This window comes from Papio anubis, chromosome 4 (assembly GCF_008728515.1).
Source record: "Papio anubis isolate 15944 chromosome 4, Panubis1.0, whole genome shotgun sequence".
NCBI classification, from domain to species: domain Eukaryota; kingdom Metazoa; phylum Chordata; class Mammalia; order Primates; family Cercopithecidae; genus Papio; species Papio anubis.
The window spans coordinates 72911686-72929331 of record NC_044979.1 but is presented as its reverse complement, the minus strand read 5'-3'; the positions used below and the strand labels follow the sequence as shown (position 1 = coordinate 72929331).

Here is a 17646-nt window from a genome sequence, read left to right as displayed (position 1 = left end):
CCCTTGGCTCTCAGTAATCCCAATTGACATCATCACTTGGAAAGTGTCAGGAAACTGAAGGAAATAGTTCCTGCTCTTGGTTTGTGTAACCTATTTTTCAAAAGCCTAGGGTATACTGTTCTTTCCCAGAGAGGGAAAGGAAAGGAATTTCAGAGTGAGGATGCTGATATACTTTAGGAAGTTGCTACAGGTTACAGGCACCTCTCTGGCTTGATAGTAAGGTATACCTACATGTCTAAGTGGGAGAAAAGATCCAGTCAAGGAGAAATATTGGCTTCTGGTGCCACATTGAAAATTGCAGGTCAAGTTAATAACTAAGTCCATTTGAGCTAGAGCTAACCAGCAAGGGTTTTTCCATGTTTTTCTTTTGGCTCAAACTTGGAGCAATTTTGACCCAAAGATGGAGGAGAAAGCGGGAGAATGCTCAAGGAGAGAAAGAAAGGTCCCTTTTTTTGAGGTTTGGGTTTCAGGTACCCTTGTTATGAACTTCAGCAGGAGTTATACTCTGGCATGTTGCCCCTGCAGGATGAAACCACTGAAGGAAAGGTCACTGTGAAAACGTAAGCCACAGACTGGGAAAAGGTATTTGCAACACATATCACCAACCATGAATAAAGGCCAGAATATATGAAGAATTCCTACACATCAGTAAGAAAAAGACCAACTAATCTTTAAAGTGGGCAAAGATTCACTGGTGCCTTTGGAGGAGAAGAAAAAGAGCCATGTTTGACCCAGGCCTGCTGGAAAATGCTGGTAAGCACGAGTGCAGAGATCCAAGTGTCTGCACCAATGCCACAGAACTGGAGTAGTGCCGTGCCCAAGACCTGGAGAGCACATGGGAGATGTAGCTCTGTGCAGGTTAAGTACTGGTCCTCAAAGCCAGGGCTGGCCTGGCCACTATGCTGCGGAGAGGCAGGGCACCCTTCCTGATCCCCAACTCAGTCTTTTCTTCAAGGCTACTCCTACAGGAACACTATTAAGAAGATCTAAATGATGATAAACTAGGAAAGTACTAACATAGATGTGGCTTGGCCTTGTTCCTGACTCAGATAATGTGACTTCTGTCAATGTTATACGAATTCTACCTGCTCAGTTTCTATATAGTTAAGGTTAGATCAAACACATTCCTGAGGTCAGAACTCAGCCCTCTAAACCATTGATGCAGAGAGCTGGATTGGAGATGTGATCTGTCGAACCACCTAATCTTCTCAATCATATTCCAAGCCCAATCATATTCCACACCCAAAAGATTTTGGGGAGAAATATAAAAGTTAATGGATGAAAAGTGCCTTCTTAAATCACCAACACTCATCTTCCCAAGATAAAACTTTATTTGAAGCATCAAGCAATATACTGAAAGAAGTGTCATGCTCAAGTAATGCTCATATTTCCATAATTGCACCTTTGATACTCTCTGCCCTCTTAAAAAAGACTGCATAGTGAGCAAAGATGAGTAGCACATATGCTTTTCTACATAACCCTATCTATATGGTGCTTAAGAAAGTCTCCTTTTAATTTCATTCTTCCTTCCTTAAAAAGCATGTTGGTTTTTTCTGGGAAAACAAACAAACTAGTTTTTCCACTTAGGATGCAGTTTCTCCCAAGTTATTTATGAAATAACGCAGCTGCCTTTTTCTTTAAAGGGATTCTTGTCTTCTGGAATTCCCTTTACTAGAGGATCCTCTCCAGAACGTTCTTCAATATAGTTCTTTATTTCTTCAGAACATTTAGACACCTTAAGTACAGAAAAAAAAAATATATTAGGTTATGGTTGTTTAAACTTTGTCCCTACCCCTAAATGAAATTAGTATAACTGAATACAAGCAGTTTTTAAACATTTTTTTACATATATATATATATATTTGTGTATATATATATTATATATGATACATATATAAAATCTGGGTTCTGCACTCTAATATTTTTATTATATTACTATATCTATGATACAATCTATGTAAAACATATTTCTTACTGTTGGTCGTTGGTCAAATTCAAAAATGTTTGAAAGTCACTGCATTAAATAAATCATCTCCAGCAATTTTTTTCTATTGTGTCTCATATGATTTCCTTCCTCTGCTAAAATACAATTATGACACATCTACAATATTTTAGGAACTGAAATATAATCCTATTTTAATTTTTCATGCTAATGAGCAGGTGCAGTAGTAGATAATCCCCAAATGTTTTGGGGTGTATAATGCCACGATTCTCACTTATGGGTGTGTGTCATGTTCTGAAATTTCACAAAATGATAGAAGCTTTGGAAAAAGCCTGACTCTGGAAAGATTGGAGTTGTCCAAATATTGCACTCTGTGTTGCTCCTCAGAATTTCTTCCTGCTGCATGAGGGCAATGATCATAATAAAAGACTTAGATTCTGAGACTTATTAGGCTTATCTGAGAAGAAATTTTTTCTGCGATGGAGAAAAAATTGAATAATGTCTTCAAAAAGTCTATTCTTACAAGAATCGTTTCTTCAAAAAGTCTATCTATCCTTAAAAGACAGGTTGCAAGAATGAGTTAAAAAAAAAAAAAGAATAAAAGCAAAATAAAAGAAATTAGGGTCTTAATGAAGCCCTGTGTTGCTAGTAAGAAATTTACAGTAAAAATTACAGAAGTACCAGAAAATTTAATTTAATTAAATTAATTAATTTATTTGTTTTTGAGACGGAGTCTCGCTCTGTCACCCAGGCTGGAGTGCAGTGACATGATCACGGCTCACTGCAAAGCTCCAGCTGCCGGGTTCACGCCACTCTCTTGCCTCAGCCTCCTGAGTAGCTGGGACTACAGGCGCCCACGACCACGCCCTGCTAATTTTGTTTCACCGTGTTAGCCAGGATGGTCTCGATCTCCTGACCTCGTGATCCGGCCGCCTCGGCATCCCAAAGTGCTGGGATTACAGAAGTGAGCCACTGCGCTGGGCCACACCAGCAAATTTAAATGAAGACCTAGGAAAACTGGGCAAATGTTCCCACTGAATTAGTAATCTAAATTAGTAACCTCAAACTGTTTTAATGGTTACTACTAAAACATGTTTGCATATGTATCCCAAAATGAATATAACTTTTAACTACAAATAAGTACAGATACTGTTTTGTTAATACATCATGCAAAATTATAAAACATAAACTGGAAATTATTAATGGGTGAGGTTTAAAACTAAACAAAAATAGAAATGCTAATATTTTACTTCCACATCCCAAATGATTATCCTTTGCAAAAAAGTGTGGAAGCCTCTGACCTCAAATTGAAAACTAGGTGATGTAGTTCTGTGACTTAAAATCTGGCAAAATAAAATCTTTCAGGTACAATTCTTTCAGGTAACATTTGCTCTCAATTGTTGCTGACATTCAGAGTGCATACATTTTAAGTGAATTTTCAGAGTTGATAATGCACGTGTCCATAACCTAGGGTCTGTGGTCCCAAGTTAATTTATGGACAAGATTCATGCTCCCTACATTGAATCTTTTCTTACAAGGTGTTTTCATTAGGTTTCAGAAGAGGTCTGCAACCTCCAAATGTGAGTAATTACTCCTTCGATACATTTCCTTCTGTAATCAAGAGGATATGTTTGATAAACATTTAACTACAGCCAGAATAGAACTTGCAAGTTTTGTCTGGGCCTGAGTTAAGGACTGAACACGTAGCCTAGATGTTAACTATTTATTGACTGAATAACGGACTGGGCATGAGAAGAAGAATGTTTTAGTACCTGCCCTATCACTATCTATCTCTGTGGTCTTAAATGAGGAGCTCGTTAGCCTTTGTGGGACTCAAGTTTTTTTTAATCCTTAAAGTGAGGGAGATGAATGATCTCTAAGCATTCCAATGCTTGTCTAGCAGTAACCATGTATAATTCCAAGTGTATAATCAAATGTCTTAATATTATTTTTGAGATTTAGATGCCTCTTTCTGTATTTCCTAAGGATACACATGTACCCAAAGTTTTTTCTCCCTCTGGCATACACTCAAGGTTTCTGGAGGTGGGAAGTTGATGCCACAGGCCGTGTCCTAAAGGGTCAGGCTGGCTAGCAGGGAGAAATTGCTAATGAATGATACAGTCAATTTTTACATAGTCAGTTGCATCCACATCCCTGTTCAATAGTTAACTTAAAACTCTGGATAAGTAGAAGACACTTGTCTTTTTTCCTAAGTTCTGCACAGTGATACCAAATATTAAGATATTAGAACCTTGCATAGGCAATGCTGTATTTCAGTGCTGTACTTCAGTATATGAAACTCTGTTTAATATGTAACTCCTAAGGTTTATTGTGTGAACATATCTAAGTGGCCAACACTTGCTGTACCGGCAACTTTGCCATCCATAAAATGGGTCCCTTAAGGTGTCAAGAAGCATGCTTATTGAGTGGGTAGTGTAACTTCCTTCTTTTCCCCTTTAAACACATTGGTATTTTTAAAGCTACAAACCATTAACATGATAGAGGGGACATCTCATTATAAAAGCTAGGAAGAGCAGGGATTTGGATGTGAAACGTTAAATTTGAGAAAAGAAATATGTAAAAAGTAAAACACAAAAATGCCTGCATCTTCTAATCATCACTCAAGAGTAAAGACTCTTGCCCTTACCAGATTCATTACAACTAGAACAGGAAGGCAAGTGAGCATATTATAATGCTTCATTTCCATTGTTTTTCTTAATTTTTTTCTAGTGCTAAACCATAATAAATAAGATCAGTTCAAAATTTTCTTGCTGAAAAGGAAAGGTTAATTATCTTTAAACAATATCTATTCAAAGACTTTTCCTAGTCTACACGATGCCTGACTGAGTTAAAACAGGAAGAGAGATTAGTGTCTAAAGGAAGGTCCTGATGACCAGTAAGAAATTGAAGTAAAACTTATAAAACTTATAAAACCAAGACGTTTCAGTGGAGAATATTGAATACTGGGTCATATGTTCTCATTGAAATGGCAATCTCTATCAATAGTCTCTAAAACTTTTAAATTGTGATCACTAAAAAATTTTTCATATACACCTCAGTATATGTATAATTCTGTATAAATAAGTACAGATACTACTGTATTAATCGCATACTTATAAAACATAAAGTGAAAATTATAAAGGGATGAGATTTACAAATAAATAAAGATAGAAATTCTAATATTTTGCTCCCAAGTTTCGGTGGACTGTTCTTTGCATATCACTGAAGGCCACTGGTGAAATTCAAAATTAAATAATGTACTTGTAAGACTTTACAATATGGTTTTAGAAAATTTCTTTCAAATATCATCCTTTCTAGCAGGGTAAAAGATGAAAGAACCAAGTAGCTATCCACTTTTTTCCTACAAGTGAGTTTCGAAAAACAGCTGTCTAATGGAAAGCAAGATTTCTTGTCTATTTTCCCCTTCCTAGGCATCTTAAAAAGTTAGGACATTTGGCCTTAAATTCCTTATCGGATCCTAGACCTCTCCTCTACCTCCTACGATTTCCCCACATCAGCTGGCAGTCCCCAGGCACTGTCAAAGGAGTGGTGACAAGAGAAGCTACAAAGGGGGGGAAAAATAAGCTAAACTATTTGCTTTACTCTTACTAAGCAGGACAAACCGAACCCTGCTTCATTTCAGAGAAGGAAATATTCCGGAACAGCCAACTTACTTGTTGTCTCTGCAACTTCACTTCTTTGCGAAGCTGCTCAACTTCCATTTTCAGTTTTTCCTTCTCTGGCAAATCTTCGATGTGAAGGGCAGGCATTTTCGCCCCAGAACTGGGCCCAGGCTAGCTCGGGCAGCGGAGCCCCTGGAAGAGCTGCGAAGCTCGGCGCGTGTCGAAACAACTGCAGGGCCTGGCCCGCCGCTCACCCGCACAGGATGTGACTGCAGCCCTGCTGCGGTCCCCAGCTCCCCGAGGGCTCCGCTTCCTCCGGGACGCCGTCACGCCAGCGCGCCCCAGCGTCCTAGGACATGAGAACTCTGCCTTTTCTCAAGTTCCCACAACCTAGGAAGGCTGCTTAGGTGCTAGGTTAGGGTTAACTTTGAGACTGGTTCAAAAGCAGCTTCCCGCCGCTCAATCGCCCAGCAGGGATGCTGGCCCCGGACAGGCCCTGACTCAGGACTGCCACGCCCGCGGGGGGCGGCTGGGCTAGGGCTGCCTTACTGGGGACAGCAGAAATTTTACTTTTTTTACTCCTCGCCCCCCCCCCCGCACCCCCCCCCCCCCCTTTTTTTTTCCGTTTCCAAGTCACATCCGGGTTTTGTTTGTGAAGCAAGGAAAAGGAGTACACTACCCAGCAGGAAATAACTACCCTTCGCCTCTCAAAGAGTTTTAAAAATATGCCAGATATAGTTTTTCCCTAATTACATACATAGGTTGGTGCAAAAGTAATTACTTTTCCCTAATTACATATATAGGTTGGTGCAATTAGTTTTGCATCAACCTAATAAATGCATAGTGGGGAATGTGGACGCTTAAGAAAAGGCTCAAAAGAAAATGAAGCTCAGTCTTAATCCCAGAAATGCCCACCAGTGCTCTGCTGATTTGTGTAGATCAAGGCCTAATATGGGTTTACACATTTTGGGAGAGGAGGGGGCAACAGGGTGTGAATATCGTTTACAAGTTGCACGGACATTTTTTGTCGTTAAATAATCATCTGCATCCTCAGCAGCAGAGTTTTTACTTTTTTACTTTTTTCGGGGGAATGTTTCGTAGAGTGGCGCATCAAAGGATGATATAATAGAAGACAGAAGCAGGAATCTTAAAGTTCTTACCAGAAAGCCTTTCTCCACTCCCCAGCCCCAAGGTTTAGGTGACACTTGACACCAAGGATTTTGAATTCCTCGCTCCTGAACCTTCCTGGATGTAGGCAGTGGATTCATTTAGTATTAGTTTCTTAACTTTCTGGAAAGCAATATTTATCGCGCTGTTGCTCTGGGATGCTAGGAAAAGTGTCCGATGTGAAAAATGTTTACATTCAATAAAACTTTCCCTTTATCTATAACTAAAGTCTTGTTAATAGTGCTCAAAAGAATAGAAGAAAAATCAAACATGAATGTTAGAAACCTTCCCTAGCAGTTGGGTATTTCTCTTTCTTTCCAGAGATAACATTCTGTCTCACAGAGTCAAATGCAAGTGAAGAGTGGAGGCATTAACTGAGTATTTCGGAGTAGCTGACCCTAGACACCCATGACCATTCTCTGTTTAGGAAGCAGGAGTTTTTGTTCGTTCCTAGTTTCTTACCATACTCTGCTCATCCTCAATGAATAAATTAGAATGAAAAGAACAATGAACCACTTAATGAATACTCCTGACTTGTAGTCCCAGCTCTGCCACAGGCCATCACTGAAAAAGTCACTTAATTTTTCTGAGTTTTGGTTGTCTAATTTGCAAAATGTATAGTAAGGCAGGGAAGGTGGTGAATCAGCTAAACTGTGTTGTGTCTCTAATTGTATTTGTATGTCTATATATGATAAATCATTTTCACAAAGAAGATGTTTAAGAGCTTCACTTTCAATATTTGAAATACCAGCGTTTCCCAGGCTCAAAGTAGTTAGATCATCAGCTGAAATTTACGTGTGAATAAGCAGGGAGACGAGACAAATATCCATATCTGTCTTCTGCACTAATTCATTTTTAAAATTTTCTATTACTTAAATTTAAAAAGTTGGTTTAAAATATCTTAAATAAATTAGTGAAAGTAATCAATGTGAATGTGACCAAAATTAAATAGGTTCAGCACCTAAGTTAAATAAATTGGTTAAATAAATTAATGTGTGTTTGTTCTAAGTCATAAATATAGAATTATTTTGGCTTAGAAATTTCTTTTCCATGAAATCATCTAGTTGCATAGAGGGATAAATATTTATAAGCCCATATTGGTTCTTTGACTTTTCCCACTGTATTATGAGACATATTAGAAACAAAATACTTATTAGTCTTCTTTTTTATTATTATTCAATAGTTCCTATTCTAATATCTTAAGTAAATTGCTTAAACTGAAGTGAATTGCAAAATGTTGCAATTGCATGATCACACAGCATTCTGAAAAAGCTTTTTTTTAAATTTAATTTTTATTTTTTGAGACTGTTGCTCTGTCGCTCAGGCTGGAGTGCAGTGGCACGATCTGGGCTCTCTGCAAGCTCTGCCTCCTGGGTTCATGCCATTCTCCTGCCTCAGTCTCCCGAGTAGCTGGGACTACAGGCGCCCACCACCACGCCCAGCTAATATTTGCGTATTTTTAGTAGAGACGGGGTTTGACCGTGCTAGCCAGGATGGTCTTGATCTCTTGACCCCTTGATCCGCCCACCTCGGCCTCCCAAAGTGCTGGGACAGGCTTGAGTCACCGCGCCTGGTTCTGTTTGGTTTTAAATAGTAAAACGATGATAACAGTTTTTTTTTTTTTTTTTAACAAAAGGACGTGTAGTCTTCTATGCCTAGACACTGAATTTACTTCCCAGAGAAGAACCATGTTAAGCAATTTCTCATGCATACTTGCAGAAATAGTTTATCAGCAATATTCAAAAATTTTGAATAAATACATTTTAAAATTTGTTTAGTTATGTTTGAATATTTCCTTAAGTTTTTACTTATATTTTACATATTACCCCAGTAAAAGTTATTTTACAAGTAGTATGAGTAGAAACCACTCTTTAGTAAAAATGACAGGTGCAACCAGCAAAGAACTTTGATTAGTTAGCCCACTGTCTTTTCACAAATGTTTTATAGAAATTAGTTAATAAAAATGAAAGTAACCATTTTCACTTTTAAATTACAAAAGAGTAACAACCATGAAATTTTTACTTTGGTATGCAAAAATAGGAAAAACAAGGTTTCGACAATTTTTCTGATTTATTATGTTGTTAAAAATCTGTATAAAGAAAAATAAAACATTGAAGGCAGTTAAACTGGAATTGAGCTAATACTAACTTGAACTCAAAACAGATCAGGATTCCGGTCTTATTTTGTCTTTGTGATTTTTGCAAGAAACACATTATTTCAGCTTTTTTATTTGGTATGTGAACTAGGTTACCTTTCAAATTCTGCTCTTCTAAAATTTGTGGAGTGACTTTGAGAAACTGCGGCAGGAGGATCACATGAGACCAAAGGTTCAGCAGTTTGAGACCAGCCTAGGCAACATACCGAGACCTCCGTCTCTAAAAATAAATAAATAAATAAATAAATAAATAAATAAATAAATAAAATTAAACAGTGCATAGTAACTGTTTAGCTCATTGAAATTATGGTTTCTTTAAAGAAAGTATACTTTACATGCTCTTGGTTCATTTCGTATTTGTTTTCGTCTGTTAAAACAATCATGAAGCAGTTTTTAGGAGCTCATTTGTTTCCTGTAACTACTTACCTAAGATTCCTTTTATTTTTTCTTTTTCTTTTTTTTGCGGGGGAGAGGCGGGGAGACGGAGTTTCGCTCTTGTTGCCCAGGCTGGAGTGCAATGGCACGATCTCCACTAACTGCAACCGTCACCTCCCAGGTTCAAGTGATTCTGCTGTCAGCCTCCCGAATAGCTGGGATTACAGGCACATGCCACCACGCCCAGCTAATTTTGTGTATATATATATATATATTTATTTTTATTTATTTATTTTTTCAGTAGAGACGGGGTTTCACCATATTGGTCAGGCTGGTCTCGCTCCTGACCTCAGGTGATCCTCCCACCTAGGCTTCCCAAAGTGCTGGGATTACGGGTGTGAGCCACTGCATCTGGCCCTAAGATTCCTTTTCTAGGTAAAGAGAATGCCAAGTCAAAGGATGATCTGTGTCTGATGCTCTGAATATCTTAGCAACTACTTATAATTCATGATATCAAAATGATTTCTCTGGCTGGGAGTGGTGGCTCTCACCTGTAATCCCGGCACTTTGTGAGGCTGAAGCAGGAGGATCACTTGAGGTCAAGAGTTTGAGAGCAGCCTGGCCAAAATGGTGAAATCCCTTCTCTACTAAAAAGACAGAAAAAAAAAACCCAAAAAAACCAGGCGTCGTGGCATAAAATTGCTTCAACCCGGGAGGCAGAGTTTGCAGTGAGCCAATATCGTGCCACTACACTCCAGCCTGGGCGAGACAGTGACACTCCATCTCAAAAAAAAAATAAAGTAAAATAAAATAAAAATTTAAAAAATGATTTCTCTTACCAATTTTTTCTGTATTACTTTAACTCCAATCACACATAACTCATCATTCTCATTACTTAGTTTACTATTTTCCTCATGTAAACACATTATTTAGACATTTAGGAAGTTTGATCCAATATAAACATTTTATAAGCACCAATCCTGCCTGCTTTTTAAGTCAATTACATTATCCAGACAATTTGTTAGTTGATATGACAGTTTCGAAGATGAATAGTGCTTCTGACTTGGGAAATTTCCAATACAGCACTGAAATTAAGACAACTGTAGAAATTGTAATGAGAAAAAGTAAAGTAATGCTAAATGACTTAAGAGACACACAAAATACTCCTGAGGTAGAATGGGAGAGAGAGTCTCATAAGAAGAGTAGGATTTTGAAATGCCGAAACGGGGTGGAGTGGAGGGAGATTTCAGGTGGAGAGATCAGTATGATCAAATTCCAGATGGTGGGAAAATGTTCACAGGCAGTATAATAATAGAGGACATTTATTAGGCTTCTTTCTATATACCCATTTCTGATCTAAGGGATTATAAGTATTCAGATAATCTAGCCTAATCACTAATTTTATATATGGAAAAAAACCAAAAACAAAAACATGTTCAAATAGTTGAAGTCATTTTTCTGAAGTTCTCAACTACAAGGTGGAAGAGTTGGGGTTTTAATTTTCAATTGTTGGGCTTCAAAATTTGTCTCCAATGGTAAACTGAAAGCTAGAGATGTTGGTTAGGACCATCTTCTATGTGTTACTGAATGCCATAGCATGTACTTACTTTGTATTTATTTCAATCAGAGAAAAGGGGATACACTGAACACTTCACTAAATAAATACTAACTTGCAGATGGAAAACTTCTAGAGACAAACCACAATTCAATAAACAAATAAATTGTAGTATGCCAGACAGTGACGGTGCTATGGAGGAAAATAGAGTGGGAGAGAGAGACAGGAAGCGCTTGGTGGAGGTTGGGAGGGCTGTATGGAGAGGGTTTTGTAAACTTAAATAAGAGGATAAAAAGCTTTTCTTGAGGACAAATAGAAAAGACATTCAGTAACTAATCCTGGAATCCCTTAATATTCAAAGCATATTTGATGAAGACACATGGTGGGGTATGATGTGACCGTTCAGCCAGAAGCCCAGAGTCTTGACTGAAGAAATTTGTCAGGTGACTTCTCTGAAACTTTATTTTCTCCATTTCACAATGAAGGGGTTAGACAAGAGTCAACAGATATTTGTTGAGCATTTGTGATGGTCAGAGTGGGAGGGCATGGTGCTAGGAACCAAACTTTGGTACAACTTTCAGACTCCCTTCCAGACCAAACAATAGATAATTTTAATGTTTTTTTTTTTTTAATGGATGACAGTCAATTAGTATTTCTGAGCATTCTGTTCACTGAAGTATACAAAATAGCACTGTAAATGTGAGACAGCAACAAGAAAAACACTGACAACAAAAGTGATTTCTGATTTGGGTAATTACAACTTGTCATTTTGTTACAGAAGCAGAGGCAAGTTATCTCTTAGTCATTAACACAATGGTAATGAAATGTGACTCATGCACACTCAGTAGGATGCCAGAAGGACCTGATGTAGGTGATGGAGATTTCTCCCTCATGTGTGCTCACCTTATTAAAGAAAAGACTGTGCTGTTGAGAGTCTTCATGAGGATAGGGTAAAATAGCATATATCTTAAAGGATTGTGGAAATTTTGTCTAGATCTTTTTTAAGTAAGTAATAGTACTAGTTAACCCTTATTGTATCTTACCATGGGTCAGGTAATATGCTGAGTGTTATAGTTGGATTGGTGTATTACTTAACCCCTATACAAAACAGAAGAGAGAACCATTATTATCTTCATCCTATGCTAGAAGAAACAAATTTAGAAAGAATTAAGTAACTTATCCAAAGTGAGGTAGGCAGTACAGTGGCAAAGCCAGAACTGTCTGGCTCCTAAGTGTATGCTTATAACCGTGAATGTGGTGCTGGTTAAATTCACTGTGCTCCGTGACCACAGACTGAACCCTCAACCCAGTTGGCATTCTGGGGAAAAGTCACAAGATAGGTGAAGTGCATATCAGAAAAATAAGTTTCCTAATTCCATAAGCAAGAGAAAGTTTGGGAAAGAAAATAGAAATTTATCCATAAAATTTCTGGGTGGAAAACTATAAGTGTTGAAAGGGAAGTGAAAAAAGCATAAAACATTTAGTATATGCTGATGACTCAGAAAGCTATAGAATCATTAAAAAACAGTTCTTTTTAAAGAACTTCAAGCAATATTTATTGGCAATTATGTGTTAAACTGTGTGCCAGATATGTTAAGAAAAAACATAGAATGAAGGGTTACAACACTCAATTTTTATTAAAAGTTTACGTTTATAAATTTAAAAATTCACATACACGCTTAGTAGTACTATTATGTATGAGAAAAATCCATATTGTTATTAACATTTGAGATATCCTCAATGATTTTTGTTTGTTTGTTTTGTATTATGAAATCACACAGCCTCCTTTGAGCTCCTTGAAGGGATTTTTGTCCTCTGGGATGCCCTTTACCAGTGGATCCTCGCCAGATCGTTCTTCGACGTAATCTCTTACTTCTTCACAACATTTGGAAACCTTAAGGGGAAGGAAAAAGGGATGACTCATTTTGTTTAAAACTGAATACTCCAAATGCCAAGAATTATTTATTACAATAAATTTTCAGGTTGTATATTTTCAGTATGATTCTCTCTGCTTTCTGCCAATGCATATGTACTTTGTAGGAAAGAAGAAAGTTGCAGCCTTCCCAATCCTTCTGGATATATCTCCAGACAAAGGAAAAACAGCTGGTCATGCTCCAGCTAAAGATTCCCAGCAGACACTGCCTCCAGCATTGAAGGAGACAAGACCCAGGAATCACAACACAGCTGGCAACAGAAGTCAAGGGTGTCATCAGATTTCATATTGATTAAACCTTTTTCCTCATTCCAAAAATGTGACTCGTAAAGGTGGAAGAGAATGAATAATTATTAAATTCCAGGCTTATCACCATCCCTGAATTCTCAGAAGTATACACATGTAATTTTCCTTTACACTCATCTACAGTGATTGAGCATGGTGGTGCACTAGGTGAGCTCCAAGGGGTTAGGGACCTCTGGCTGATTTGTCCAATGTATCCCAGCCATCTAGAATAGAGGCTGGGTTCTTTAGTGGTCAGTGAATAATTTGCTGGACTGAATTATTCATGTTGTTTTTGATTTTGCTTTTCACTTATCTGCAACATTATAGTAATGATTTAGTAAAAAATCAGGCCTTTCAGCTACAGTCTGTTAGGTACCACTTAACGTGCCTTGTAGAGAGAGGTGATGTTCTATACATATGTAAATATACATATATATATGCACACACATGAAATCTAATTATTTAAACTCTTTTACCTTCAACTTGTTTGTTTTCAATTAGTGTATCTTCATGATAGTAACACCATGCTACTTTATTTTTGTCAGTCTAATAAGTGGCCATACCATAAGTTATTTAACCAATTTACTGTTGTTTTTTTTTTTAAATGAAATCTTTGGGCCACTTTTATGTAAATTCCAAGGAACATTTGATATAAGACTTAAGATTAGTTTACAACTATGCAGACTTATTAATTACATATTAGAACAAATTATTTTCCACTGGGGCCAGGAAGCATTTGTCAGGTTAGGTTCTTCCTTCAAAGGATGATACTTGCAGATTTACACAACTTTTGAAATATGCATTAATTTAGATTCATTTTTTTCCCTCTTGCTCAGTGGTCCCACACTCTCCCCCTAAAAGTCACTACTTTTGCCTTCACCAGATGACAGGAACAGAGGTGTAAATTGTTCTCCTTAATTCAGTAGTCCATAAGGGGTTGGTTTTGAAGGTGCCTGGCTGGGATCTGCATATGTGAGAATGAAAGGAACAATAAATTACCTAAAATTATATATGTGTATAGGTTTAAAAATTATTTCAGTGAGGCTTAATATAAATATATGTAGTTTACATAGGATTGCAAGGCTCTTCTCATTTACTAGCTATTTAGTCTTAGTTAAGGTAATTCATCTAAGGTTCATTTACTACATAAAACACTATAAAATTACTACATAAATTACTTTTGCTACATAAATTTACTACGTAAATTACTGTAAAATAGGAATAGCTACATTGGTTGCCTTAAATGCCTAACAGGTGCCTGGCACAAGAAGATGCACAATCAAATGATAACTATTTTTAGCTATTACTACAATGATTGTCTTTAGTCATTGCCTATTACATTGACTTATAGTCATTGCAAATCTGTCAGCTTTAGAAACTGGATGCAAAGACTTGTATTACTAAAAAAAAAAAAAAATCAGTATAATATGAATCAGTCTGGTTCATAGAATCAATAATAATTTTAAGGTAATAATAACATAATGACATAAAGCACTTGCTGTTACCAGGCATTGTTCTCAGAGCTTTGCGTATATTACCTTGTTTATTCCTCCCAATTATCCTCTGAATTAGATGCTATTACTATCGCTGTTTTGAAGAAACAGAGGCACAGGTAAGTTAGTTAACATAGATGAGGATTACACAGGCAGAAAGTTGTTGTGGAGAAAGAATCTGAGCTGGGAATATGGTTTCAGAGTATATCCACTTAACCATACTGTACTGATTACACGTCCGAGCTGGGGGCTCAGGACCTGGAAGTTCCATTTTATGTATAATATATGTATTATTATCTATTATATAGAGAAATAATATTTCTATATATTACATATATATTTCTATATATTATATATATAATGTGTGTGTGTGTGTATATATATAGATCATATATATGTATCAGGCTGAACAATTGTGTCCCCTAAAAACTCATTTGTTGAACTCCTAACCCCCAAGGTGGGGTTTTTGGTAGGTGATTAGGTCATGACGACAGAACTCTCATAAATAGGATTACTGTCCTTATAAAAGAGACCCGAGAGAGCTTCCTCACCCCTATCACCAGGTAAGGACAAAATGAAAAGACAGGCATTCATGAAGGAGGGAGCAGGCCCTCACCAGACACTGAATCTGCTGGTTCCTTAATCTTGGATACCCCAGTTTCCAGAACTGTGAGAAATACATTTCTATTGGTTGTAACTCACCAGTCTATGGTATTCTGGTACATCACCCTGAGGAGACTAAGAGAGTACATGTATATGTATGTGTATCTATATGCATGTGTGTTTGTGTGTGTACGTATATGGAGTTTTTACAGTCTGATATTAAATTGGTTTGACTTCCAAGAGCAGAGAGACATTGAATAATGGGGAAAAGGAACCCCAAAGCCTTATTAATGATGATGTAAGTGATGTTTACCCAAAATAAAAAGTCCAAGGTGAACTTACCACAAGTGAATAATAAACATGAAGACAACCACCTTGCCTACAAAACAATAATCCTGAGTACATAAATAATAAAACAGTTTTTGGATACTTCAACTTAAGAAGATAAAACTTTCCTTTATCCCAAAAGTTCATTTTATTTACCCTGAATTGTAAAAATAAGGACTTTAACTTGTTTGGTGTATGTTCTAAGCCTTAGTACTGATTTAATTTTATCTTTACAGCAAAACATTTTGCCTATATGGAAAGGGCAACAGGGGAGTTTGAGATTATTATAAACATAGAAGAAGCCAAAAATCCCAGTTTTGACTGGGAGTAGGCATTTTGAACCAAGTATGAAGATAACACAAACTCCTTTTTTACTTTGCCCTGATAAAATGAGATGTTTTGAAAATATAAGGTTATTGTTACCACTTGTGGAGGTTTTGTTCTACTATTAATAATTTTCCTAAAATGAAGGGACCTAAAATACATATCTACATCCTCCAAGCTTTCATCACTGTTTGTTTGGTGGTTTAGTCCTTTGCCATTTCTTCTCCTTCTAATGGCAGTGAACTGTTGGTAACCCTTTTTAAGATTTGTCAGATGTTTTTAGGAGGAACCAGTGAGTTCTTATGTTTGAACTCATCTTTATTTGCCAAAGAAGAGTAGAATGTACTCATTTATTACTGACCATGACAGTGCAAGAGGGGATGACATCATAGCTTAAAGTATTGCAGCAATATCAAAATATTGTATCAAAATATCAATATCAAAATATTGCATTATAAAGAGAAGTTTAGAAAAGTAAAAGCAAAATGTCTATATTATTGTATGCACATATTTACTTTATTGTTTATCTAAAATATGGTTTTTGTCTCATATTCTCCTACTTTCTTTCTTTCTCTTTCTTTCTTTCTTTCTCTTTTTTCTTTCTTTCTTTTTCTCTTTAAAAATGTAAAAGCATTCTTATCTTAGTAGTCATACAAAAAGAGACTAAGGATTGGGCTTGGCCAGAGGAAAATGGTTTGCCAACCTCTTCGATTTAGAATCTAAATCAAGAGATAGTTGTGATTGATTATCAATTTTCTTAATCTTTGATACATTTTTAGATGAACAATTTATTTGTAACTACATTTAGCCTTACCAGCCAATGTTTTCTAACCTGGTACCACCACAGTATCTCTAGCTTAAAATAAAATTCTAAAGAAAGCAGCAACTTACTAGCATTCTTTCCAGTGTCACTTCTTTCTTGAGCTGGTCAACTTCCATCTTCAATTTGTCCTTTTCTGTCAGGTCCTCAATATTGATTACTGGCATCTTTTTGCCTGCTGAAGGTGTAGAAGGTTAGCACCTACACATGAATTGCTGCAGTTATTTCAAATCAGTCTTAGCCAACAATTCCCTCAGCTCTTAACTTACAAAGTAAACTCTTCTTTGTTTTATTTTAAATATCCCACGATAACCAATTTCACATGAGCTCTCTCTCTTAACAATTCTAGCAATGCACACTAGTCTTGGGATTTTAAAGCTTCTTCCTAATCTTCACTAATATGATTAAGTCAAGCATTTGACCCTAAAAACCTGTCAACAGGTTTGTTGGGAGGGGTGAGTTTAGTCAGTATATAATCTAAAATACTTAAAGCTGCTTCTTGCCCCTGGTCTTTCGTACAGTGTAAAATTTGGGGTTTCCAATCATTACTGTCAATTCCAAAACCCTCCACCACATGTTTTATGTCATTTAACTTAGTTTGAGGTCATTTGGAGGACGGGCCATTAATTCCCTAAATCTCTAGAGTATTTAACCTGGTATTAAAAGGGAACCATATAAAAAGTATCACTATAAGTTCATTATAAATAATGGATTGTTTAAATGTGTACCTAGTAAACAGTGTTTGTTTTTTGTTTTGTTTTGTTTTGTTTTGTTTGAGATGGAGTCTCACTCTGTCACCCAGGCTGGAGTGCAGTGGCCGGATCTCAGCTCACTGCAAGCTCCGCCTCCCGGGTTTATGTCATTCTCCTGCCTCAGCCTCCCAAGTAGCTGGGACTACAGGCGCCCGCCACCTCGCCCGGCTAGTTTTTTGTATTTTTTAGTAGAGACGGGGTTTCACCGTGTTAGCCAGTATGGTCTCGATCTCCTGACCTTGTGAGCCGCCAGTCTCAGCCTCTCAAAGTGCTGGGATTACAGGCTTGAGCC

At 37.0% G+C, this 17646-nt stretch overlaps 2 protein-coding genes across 2 annotated transcripts; both read right to left on the bottom strand.

Moving 5' to 3' along the window:
- Nucleotides 1–1313: 1313 nt before the first annotated feature.
- On the bottom strand, nt 1314–6146 carry GNG11 (G protein subunit gamma 11). The gene is made up of 2 exons (XM_003896310.2): nt 5617–6146; nt 1314–1735 (listed from the first exon to the last, which is right to left on the bottom strand). The coding sequence occupies exons 1-2, from the start codon at nt 5710–5712 to the stop codon at nt 1610–1612; spliced, it is 222 nt and encodes a 73-aa protein (XP_003896359.1). The 5' UTR covers nt 5713–6146; the 3' UTR covers nt 1314–1609.
- A 6288-nt stretch (nt 6147–12434) lies between these two features.
- GNGT1 (G protein subunit gamma transducin 1) lies at nt 12435–16924 on the bottom strand. The gene is made up of 2 exons (XM_021936032.2): nt 16674–16924; nt 12435–12711 (listed from the first exon to the last, which is right to left on the bottom strand). Exons 1-2 carry the CDS (start codon nt 16767–16769, stop codon nt 12583–12585), a joined length of 225 nt encoding a protein of 74 aa, XP_021791724.1. The 5' UTR covers nt 16770–16924; the 3' UTR covers nt 12435–12582.
- Between the last annotated feature and the right edge of the window lie 722 nt (nt 16925–17646).

Coding starts and splice junctions, on each gene's coding strand:
- GNG11 (XM_003896310.2), bottom strand. CDS start 5,712: ATGCCTGCCCTTCACATCGAAGATTTGCCAGAGAAGGAAAAACTGAAA. Junction 1,736..5,616: donor TGAAGTTGCAGAGACAACAA/GTAAGTTGGCTG, acceptor TCTGTACTTAAG/GTGTCTAAATGTTCTGAAGA.
- GNGT1 (XM_021936032.2), bottom strand. CDS start 16,769: ATGCCAGTAATCAATATTGAGGACCTGACAGAAAAGGACAAATTGAAG. Junction 12,712..16,673: donor TGACACTGGAAAGAATGCTA/GTAAGTTGCTGC, acceptor CTTCCCCTTAAG/GTTTCCAAATGTTGTGAAGA.